This window comes from Mizuhopecten yessoensis, unplaced genomic scaffold, assembly GCF_002113885.1.
Source record: "Mizuhopecten yessoensis strain PY_sf001 unplaced genomic scaffold, ASM211388v2 scaffold10797, whole genome shotgun sequence".
NCBI classification, from domain to species: domain Eukaryota; kingdom Metazoa; phylum Mollusca; class Bivalvia; order Pectinida; family Pectinidae; genus Mizuhopecten; species Mizuhopecten yessoensis.
Genome location: NW_018408726.1, coordinates 1593498 through 1604641, shown reverse-complemented (window position 1 = coordinate 1604641; position 11144 = coordinate 1593498). Strand labels below are relative to the sequence as shown.

At 33.9% G+C, this 11144-nt stretch overlaps 1 protein-coding gene across 5 annotated transcripts in view; it reads right to left on the bottom strand.

The window, feature by feature from the left end:
* Window positions 1-7892: 7892 nt before the first annotated feature.
* The window catches only part of LOC110462515 (choline-phosphate cytidylyltransferase B-like), a 45633-nt gene continuing 42381 nt past the window's right edge, over window positions 7893-11144 (bottom strand). For all 5 annotated transcript variants that reach the window (XM_021516493.1, XM_021516490.1, XM_021516492.1 and 2 more), the window contains 2 exons: window positions 10788-10964; window positions 7893-8607 (listed from right to left, as the gene is read on the bottom strand). In XM_021516493.1, the coding sequence (XP_021372168.1) occupies window positions 8359-8607; window positions 10788-10964 (426 nt within the window). In that variant the 3' untranslated portion in view covers window positions 7893-8358. The remainder of the gene's footprint in view (window positions 8608-10787; window positions 10965-11144) is intronic.

Genomic DNA, 11144 nt, shown 5'->3' with positions numbered 1-11144 from the left:
AATACCATCCTGAAATCAACATTTTTAAAAAAAAAAAATTGTATAGCTACTGCGAACTTGACATTTAACTTAGTATCATCAAACTCCATTGGGATCACCCTATTTCTAAGTGGAATAAGGCATTCAAGTTTGGTTTAGATCTGACTTGTTTTTCTTACACTTTCCATGAATTTTAGTTTAATTATAGCCATTGTGGCATTGACCTTTCCACTAGGGACCCCAAAATCAAACGGCATTTTCCCTTCCCTGCAGGGCATCTTTTTTTCTCAGGGAGCATACTAAAATGATAAGAATTCATGATCTAGGTAGACAAAGGTCAGGGACCACAGTGGCCAAGTGGCTAAGGCGTCTGACACTTCTGCATATGTGGGGCAGTCACCAGGTACCTGGTCGGAGGTTTTTCTCCAGGAACTCCACCACCAAAACCTGGCATGTCCTTAAATGACTGTTATTAGGACATAAAACACAAACCAAAACCAAAACGACAAAGGTCAAAAGGTCAACTGACAGAGATAAACAAACAAAATATAACAAAGACATTTTTTTTTATTTAATAATTTATCCATCTAAAACATACAACAGTTGACATGTAGCTATTAAGTGAACCATACTTCCAGAAATGTAAGACTCAACTTAATCAGGGAGGTATGATAGGGAACCTACAAGAAAGCGAGTAAAAGCTCCATAGGACCTGTGTATGCGTTTTTGTAACGTCAGCTGATTTTGTAACATACCATGCATACCAAAGTTGTTACAATTACATATTTGATGAACATTTGATGAACAATACAAATAACAACGATGAAGTATGTTGTAAACATCTTGTAACCTGGAGCTACCATCAATAAAAGTCAAAGCAGTTAGACAAGTTTTGTTTAAATTATCTTTAAAACCAACACCTTCAGATTATAAAAATTACCTGGTAAAACAAAATTGAAGCTTTGAATCAATTAAATTTTACATCCAATTCAATCAATGATTTTAATGTGTCGTTCTATCAGTGGAATACCTGAGCCACTTTGGATAAAGTTTCAGTTCGGATCTTTCATATCTTTAGACCTTTCGATCGATTGTTCATCAGTACAATGCACATATATATAATGTATATCTATGTTAACAGTGAACACACACAAAACACACATTACCGGTAATAAGAACAGAGTAGAGATACACTCCACGTTCACTTTATCATCTTTGACTAGATTTCAATAAAATTTCCAATGTTTCATAGTTCTTTCTTAAATTCTGTTTTCATCAGTTGAATAAATTTGAACATATTGGGTTTCTCGTTATACTATTTCTTAACGATCCCTGTACCACTGCACTTTAGTTTTTCCGTATATACATTAACCTCCCCTTAACTTCCATTTGGATATACAAATGTAACTGTAGCACAATTGGGCCCGCACACTTCCGTTGACTAGGTAGCTCAGTCAGAGCGATAGTATATAACAGCCTGATGTGAAAAATGCCATCTAAATCATTAACATACATGGAGAATAACAGGGGTGAATACATTTCATCTTGAAATAATCAAAAGCCAATACCAGAACAAAACATAGAAACCCAAAAAAGACTATCTGCAGCACAAGCTGCATTGGTTTAAACTAAGTGTTGCAGTTCTGATCTTAGGGATATTATAGTATTTATACAACTGTCACTTTCACTTTGATTACTTGTGTTAAATTATTATAAATTAACAAGTATTAAACTTCAAAAAAAAACACCAGAAAACATAAATGGAGAGTCTCAGCAAATTTATTCCAGTGATCCGAGATACCCTATCTGATGTCATCTGGCCATCTCTACTGTAGAATATCAATTAATCTTACAGCTTGACTAGTGAGTCGCATTTAGGAAACCATCAACTGAGGTACACTGAACTTCACTGAACAAACAAACGGACGTTAAATCTCATTTGCCCTTGAACAAGATTTACACTTGTGACACAACTTGTTACACAGTAACAAGAGGCCCAATGGGTCTGCATCGCTCACCTGGTATTAATCCCACACTTGTAACCTTTAAAAGTGATCTAAAATAAAGCTACACTAGTGACACAACTTATTACACAGTAACAAAAATAAAAAAATTAATAAAGCTAATTTGAGATACACATATGTGTAAATGTGAACAACCAGATGGCAATACACAATTGTTTAACCTGAAATCTGTTACAACAATTCTAGGTAAAAACAAAACACAATGAATAGTTCTATATGTTAAGTTTGTTTTGAACACAAACAGAAATGAAATGTAACAAGCTTACAATATATGTGAAACAGACTGCAGACTTACGACTTAAAGAAGATCCGAAAGGTGCTGAAACCATGGAACAGGAAGTCTACGAAACAATACAATTAATCAGCTATTACCATGCTAAAATACAACCATATCGTAGACTGGAACAACTCAAGTTTTTGAAAAGGAAATCAATTGGAAAGTGGGGAAAAGAAACAAAATCCATCTGGGTTAGGAGGGAAGGTGATTAGATGAACAGAGACGAGGGAGTCATATTTATGACCCCATTTTAACACCCACTAAGGGCAGAATAGGTAAACATGTTACTCGTCCCCCTGACTGCCTGCAGTTTTAGAGTGTTATTTGGACGAAATGTCTTGATATTATTCTGACTGCTGACTTTACTGAATGGGCAGTGTGGCTCAGCAAGTTGTTTTCTGTGGTTTTGAGTAAAGACACTGGTCATTTGCACTGTTTGCTTGACGTTTTCCAAAACTCAATAAAGTTGTTTCTGATTGTGTACATGGCACAACTGTACAAAAAGCCGGACTAATTTCACGACAAATGTCCCATGGTATTTTCAAAACATTCAAATCAAACTCTAAAATTATGTTTAGGAAATCAAAATTAACATCATTCCATTTCAGACTTCTTCTTTTGTTTTTGGTCAATAAGATAACATTGTCAGAAAATTTCATTCTCTAAAAACAGAAATTATTATCACAGTTAATATACAATCTATTCACCCGTACTTAAAAAAAAGCCGAAAACCTTTGTTGACCTCGTGTTATATATGGAATGACTGTTTTCTGAGAATAAACCTCACAAGGCTGAATATGCTACGAATGAATAGTTGATGCAGTTTCTGCATCAGGAAACATTTTGACATCATATTTCACACGGAACATTGAACTTGACTGTTAAATTTAGAGAAATTGCTTAATGACTTAGATACATAGGTTTGAAATCTAATCAAAAAGACATCATATACAAATTGTACATGCATTTTCAACAAATCATGAAATGTTAAGATTTCATTTTCTTTTTTTTTTATCTTCTAATTTTAACTTCTGTTAACAGCATATCCATACCTATACATACATGTTCTAAGGTTGTACAAAATTGTAGTACCATTATCAAAATCTGTTTACACTAATTACACAATTATACCAGAAAAATATCTCAAGGGGGCGGAGATACCATGTCCTTATTAGTTAAAATACATGTGAATTTCACATGAATACTGCCGTGGAAACTTGTAATATACACAGTCCACGCTCAAAGCACATAAATCAATTCCAAAGTAACGTGGACAACATGGCAATCTTTTTTTTTTCTAAATATTTTCTTAAGGGTTGGTAAGTATGGATTATGAAAAGTTCATTTTACACAACCAGTAAGAGTTTCTAATATGACGTTTACATGACTAGTACGATACTGTCACCTTAATCAGAAAAATGACCAGTGAAGCGTATGCATACAAAGGTGTAAAATGTGTACGAGTTGTCCACAAAATCGATGTAGATTCGATACATATTTTACACTTTTGTGCGTATACGCTTCATTGGTCATTTGTCTGATGAAGGTGACAGTGTACATACCATACTAGTCATCGAAACATCACATAGAAACTCTTACTGTAAAAAGAACTTTTCAACATGGCAATCTTATGTAAATGGTTCCAGGGATACAGCCAATGCAGTTTATCTTATTTAGGTTCGGCTGATTTTGTTTATCCTTTGCTTGGATACCACCCAGTATGAAGGGCGATTGAAGAATAGGGGAAACTTAGTATGTATAAAGGAATTTATTCAAGCCTAAGGCTAGAATAAATTTTTCTATAAATATATTTTTTATATTTGCTGTGTTGTCTATATTCCTTTGAAATTCAGTTTAAAACAAAAAGAGTTAAATATAGATTCATGAAACCATGGCTTCAAATAAAACCAAACAAAGATACATTTAGTTGTGGTTTCACAAATAGAAGTATATATAGATTTTAATCAGATTAAAGAACTGATTTGTTCTATATGTAGCCTATTATTTTTCAAATAATAATTATATATATATATATATATGTTATAAACTCTTAAGGTAACTGGAATGATTGACAACAAGATCAGTTTTAAGATACTAAGCACGAATATTAGAATCCATGTTTATCTTAACATCAGAAAAATCAAATTCTATCAATTGACAGTGTAATAAACAAACAAGAAATTGAATTTCAGTCAATATTGGTGAGATCACTAAAGACTTGACTGCCCCAAGAACCTTCTTTATTTAATTCAAGATATACGAAATGTGAACTCGTGTGTAATTTTGTGGTGGATATATCACGTCAATATTGACTGAAATTCAATTATCTAGAGAAAATCCAAGTGATTATCTCCCTTGCATCACTGATCACTTTAATACCCCCATATCTCAATATGCCAGGAAAACAGATTCTCGGCAATTTGGCAAACTAACGGACATTAAATCAAATTTAAACACTGATTGCAAAAGCAAATAAATACAATTCTAATTACTGAGCACCGGTGTTACATGAGTTATTGAATATTTTGTTTTTTTAATACTCTACATTTGCTTTACTCTACAATGGCAAAAGCAAACTTTGTATAGTATTGTGTTGTATACACAGCTTGATCTCTAGCGATCTCTCACTTGTATAAGATATTCTTTTAAGGTCTTTCAAATACAATGTAATTGAAAACATGATGGTGACATTTGGGTGTTTCTACCTGACTGGTTTACTCCCTACAAAAGTATGTTAATGCATGTATACAAACACTGAAGAAATAACAAGGATTCTCTTACATTGTGAAATTCTTGTCATTGGTGTCAAGTTCTACGATAATTGAGTTTTCAGTCTGGTACTTCTGCGAAAAATGTTCTAACATTCACCTTTCATGATAATATACACAACTTGTTGATACATTGTACTCAAATACGAAATGTACAGTAGCAGTAACGGGAGAATTTAAATAATCAAAATAAAGCACCATATGATTGTGAGTCAGTGAAACACCTGTTACAAACCATTGAGTTCACGATACAACAGAGACTGGCTAGAACCAGATCTACAAACACAACAAGTGTATACCAGCTCTTTCACATGCTTAAATCAGTTCAACCATTTTGTTTGATACCAAATAATGTATACAAGTGAAGAATAAACAGTCACGGGTCCAGTTTATGTAGTAAGTCTAATTAGCTTAGAATCAAAGTTTCCCAAAATTTTCAACACTGTATTTTCAAAAAGATTCAAATTCAAAACTTGAGTTGCAGGTATTCAAGAATTCATAATGATCATCTAACGACAACAAACACAAAACGATTTGTGAATTTTTGAGATATTTAGGCACTAAGGAAATACAATGCCATTAAATTCACTTAATATCAACCATAGAACAAAATATGTGAAAAAAATGTACGCAAGTATTGTGAAATGGTGTCAAATCACTAAGTTTGGAAGGTTTTTTTATTTTGTTGATTTCATGGGCAATCTAAATCCACAATTTCATAGGTACAGGAAGTAGTAACAAGTGTATTTTAAAGCAATTCTCTGTTTGAGTGGATACTCGTAATCAACAAATTCATGTACCCAAGAAATGGTGTTTTGTTTGGAAAAACGAAATTTCGGCCCCAGCAAAAATATCTGATCGCACAGTAATATTACACCTGGCAGTTTCGTAAGAACATGAGTACTGTTTATTGTAAACAAACCAACAACAGTGACAATTTGATACCAACCTACATTTTGGTCATTTTTCAAGTTTTGACCTTTCTGGCAAAAAGCAAACATAAAACCCCTAAAATTCTGAGATACTCAAATTGGTGAGCTATTCATTCACAAAATTCTGTAACATAACGTTGATTGCATATCATTAATTAGGAACCGTACAATTCTATTACATGTAAGCACAGGTAAGCACAGGGGTTTGTTCAAAATGTCTAAAATACACATATGCTATAATTATATGTTTAGGTGTGCTGTGACCCCTATCAGGATAGCATATGTGTATTTTGAACAAACCCCTGTGCTCTAATCAAGATATGGCTGAGCTGATGGTAACAACACAAATGATCAGGAAGTCTTTTATCCTCAGAAAAAGCTGTGCTGAAAAAAACTAAACAATGACAGTAAAGAAATCCACTTAATTTCCCAATTGAAAAAAGCGTGATTTTAAAATGTGATAAATTGATACTAAGTGCATGTGTAAATATTAAAATGATGCATTAATGATGTACGTAATATGTGACAAAGCAAACTAAGAGGTATTTCTAGAATTTTTGGTCCAGTCAGTCCCTTCTTTAGCATATATTTAAAATTACATGTAATCTATGAAAGCTGGAGGAACGGATTTCAGTTTGTAATTGCCAACATATTGAACTAATGTATTTTATTTTATAATATTTTGGGGGGGCGTTCTCTTTACAACAAAACATGATATTGTAAATAATATGAAGCAGACCGAAAAATCTCAACCAAAGGGAAAGACTCTGTAGTCAAGGAATATAGATTTGATTTAGTTCTGGACAAAATAATATTATCCTCAGGGCTGATATTTGATGAGTTATTTTTTGTCACACCAATAACCTACATGTATCCGTACTATCAAAATATGCTAACTACAACTTCTTTCAGTTCTGAACGTAAGATTTTCAATCAATCCCCAGGGGTTTCACCACAAACTGTAAGGAACTTCACAGGGTCAAACTTGAACAATTTTTGTTTCTTGAACTACTCTTCAGGGTATAAATTACACACAACAACATAGTAGTCAATAACAAGCATACTAAAGCAACACATGTCCCCTACCGGCCCCCGCAAGCTATTACACTGTAATTATCTATAAAATTGGTGCCCTTTGGTGTTAATTGGGAAAATGAAAAGTATACAATTAGCTTGTAAATGATTTACTAATGTAATTTTTCTTTTCTACATTACCATCAATCAAATTGTAAAAAAAAAATCAGAATAAATGAATTTCTATGTATACTGTATATTACATACACATTTGACACTTTAAGTTCAGTATTGAACCGATTATATCGATTATAGAATTCGTTCACGATAATCGGAATTGAACAGGTCAAATCGATCAGTGTTCGATTATTATATATCGATCATCAGTCCATCACTGGCTTCAATTTGTCCAGGATTTTGTATTAATAGTAACGGTGGCCTTGACCTCAACTCTACAACCCTGAAACTTGAACTTGTCTGAGATATTATGGTCCTTTCTAATTGTGTGAAGTTTGATCAAAATCCCTAAACGAATGAACCCACTAAAGCACTGACAATGGATTTTCTAAAAAATAGTAACGGTGACCTTGACCTTGACCTGACAACCCTGAAACTCGAACTTGTCCAAGATATTATTGTCCTTTGTAATTGTGTGAAGCTTGATCAAAATCCCTCAAGGAATGAACCTGCTAGAGCGCTGACAACAATTTTCTAAAAAATAGTAATGGTGACCTTGAACCAACAACCCCGAAACTCAAACTTCTTCGAGATATTATGGTTCTTTGAAATTGTGTGAAGTTTGATCAAAATCCCTCAAGGAATGAAGCCGCTAGAGCGCTGACAAGGATTTTCTAAAAATAGTAACAGTGACCTTGACTTTAACTCAACAACCCTGAAACTCAAACTTTTTCAAGATATTATTGTCCTTTGTATTTGTGTGAAGTTTGATCAAAATCCCTCAAGGAATGAAGCCATGAGAAGGGATACAAATATATTGAGAACAAAAGTATAAGGTATTATAAAGTTTCGAACAAATACGCAAGACCAACGTAAGTTGATTCTATTATCACTATTTATTGTTGACAGGAGCTCTTCAATATTTCATTACTGAACTTAAATATTGTCCACTGACATACATAGTATATGGATTCTCATTCCTGTTCCACTGCCATACTTAGCCTGATTGTCTAAGCCTGTTTTAAAGTACAAATTATAAATCCAAATTCATATTTTCAAATGATAAATCATTGCCGATCTTTACCTGAAATTCTATGATTTTGTGTGACCATACCACAGATCTACACCCACTAAAAACAAACAAAATGGCAGGACAGTCATAAATAGATCCACAATAAATGTAACATTTAACTGGCTTCATCCTCCGGATCTGAAAAATCCTCTTCACCTTGACCCCGCGATGTAGCACCAACTAGAAGTGGAGAAATACGGCCGCGTTTCGCAGGAGGACTCTTCGTTGCTGAGTCTGGACTTTCAGCATCGTTTCGATCAGGTTCTGCTGAATTCATCCCATCAGTACTGTCTTCTTCGTCATCACTGTTAACAGGAGAAATGGCTTGTTCGATTCTGGCACGGCCTTCTTGTATCCAATTTTTCTGAAAAAGTCGGAGCAACTTTCATGTTATGGTACAGTAAAATATAGCTTGAGGGATATTAGATTTCACAGGCCAGCTTCTATAATAGTTTTACTCTCCATTTGAGGAGAACGACTAGTTTCTTAATTTAACTTTTTAAGCAGTCTCCCTTTAAACATTTTATTGCTAAAATGAATCAATATTGATACATACTTAACCAACAGCTTAGCAAGTTTGATTTCAAAGGGGTAACACTGTAAACAGCGTTAACTCATTCACCCCTGAAATTTCACAGTGAACAATACCAACCTTTGAATTGGAAGAGTTCAAATGTGTCTTCTGGGGTGAATGAGTTAAATTTGGGCAGTGTTAATTTTTCATATTTTTGTAAGGAAAAATATTCATGCAGTGCAGATTTTACAGAGAACAGGTATGTTGTCCACTCTGTGATATCTTTGTTTTACTTTTCCTATGCTATCATGTAACATGGATTTGACATTTTTTCACTATGAGCTGATAAATCAGGCATTGACCGATCAAGAGAATGAAGTCAAGTGTGAGAAGTATCTATATGTGTTACATAAAACAGCCTCGTCTTGGATGTAGCTCCCTAAATTATCATCTCTATAATAATCATGTTTCAGACATAGACCTATGTAGATGTGGAACTCCTTCCCATTATTTGATGCAGTGTAGGCTCTTTAACCAAGCTAGAATGAACACCATAGGTACTTTAAATATTAATTTGAAGCCTGAACGGTTAATTTATGGGGACCCAAATCTGTCTCAAGATGATAACATACTAAAATTTAATAAGGTAGATTTTATTTTAGAGTCGGGTAGATTCTAGGTGCCAGTTGGGATCTTTTCATGCTCTCTTCATTACTGTTTCCTCTCTTCTATCATACCTACCTATGGTCATATTTTGTTTGCTTCATCACATAAAATGGTCAGTATTATCACAAACTATCAATTTTTACAATGCATATTTATCTTGCTGCCGGATCCTATTAATATTCCTACTAACCTGTGTACCTAATATATTAATATTCCAACTAACCTGTGTACCTATTATATTAATATTCCTACTAACCTTTCTACCTATTATATTAATGTTCCTACTAACCTGTGTACCTACTCTATTAATATTCCTACAAACCTGTGTACCTATTCTATTAATATTCCTAGTAACCTGTGTACCTATTCTATTAATATTCCTACTAACCTTTCTACCTATCATAATAATATTCCTACTAACCTTTCTACCTATCATAATAATATTCCTACTAACCTTTCTACCTATCATAATAATATTCCTACTAACCTGTGTACCTACTCTATTAATATTCCTACTAACCTGTGTACCTATTATATTAATATTCCTACTAACCTGTGTACCTATTATATTAATATTCCTACTAACCTGTATACCTATTATATTGATATTCCTACAAACCTGTGAACCTATTATATTAATATTCCTACTAACCTGTGTACCTATTATATTAATATTCCTGCTAACCTGTGTACCTATTCTATTAATATTCCTACTAACCTGTGTACCTATTATATTAATATTCCTACTAACCTGTGTACCTATTATATTAATATTCCTACTTACCTGTGTACCTTTTATATTAATATTCCTACTAACCTGTGTACCTATTATATATAAGGTATTAAATAAAAGAAATGTTTAAACCAATGCAGAAATATGTTTGATTACTGGGTTACTGGGGTAGTTAAAACTAGCTTGAACTAGTGACTCGAATACATCCATTCCATTACAAATAATGCACTAAGTTTGTACATGTAAGTGTAGGTGGCCAGTTTCAGTGTGCAGTTCGCCAAGCAACAACACTCTCAATGTTTAAACAAATCGTCTTTGTCCAAATGTCTGGACCTAGAAATGTTCACTGCATTCTATATTTAGCAGTTGAATCTTTCTATGAAAAGTGCAAAAATAACTGCCACAAAAAAAATCCAGTATAAGATAATCAGCATTTCACTGTTCTACTAAAAAGGGCATGGCATCATGGCATAGATCCCAATCCCAGTGTCCATAGCTGCATGATAAATAATACATGTACACGTACGGACCATGGAGTGTGGATCTGTGCCAGCCCCCAAAGATCTACTAACTGTCTTACTAACTGCCTTCTCTGCAAAATACTGTTTCAATGTTGGAATTCTATATTTACAATTCTTCCGTCACGTCCAAACATGTCAAGAAAGTTGGTGATGAACTCTCGAGACTTTTCCTCCCAGCGATGAATCATTTCGTTGCCTTTGTCCTTTGTGTCCTTTATTTTGTCTATCAGCTCGCGACTTTTGTCCTTCATCTTGTTCAGACTCTCATCAAACTGGATCTTCTTCTCCTGTAACATATTAACCAGGTTACATGGTGACGAGATTCAGTACATAAACTAAACCACATGGGGTCCCCGGGACAGGTATCATGTAAACCAGGTTACATGGTGACGAGCTTCAGTACATAAACTAAACCACATGGGGTCCCGGGGATAGGTATCATATAAACCAGGTTACATGGGGACGAG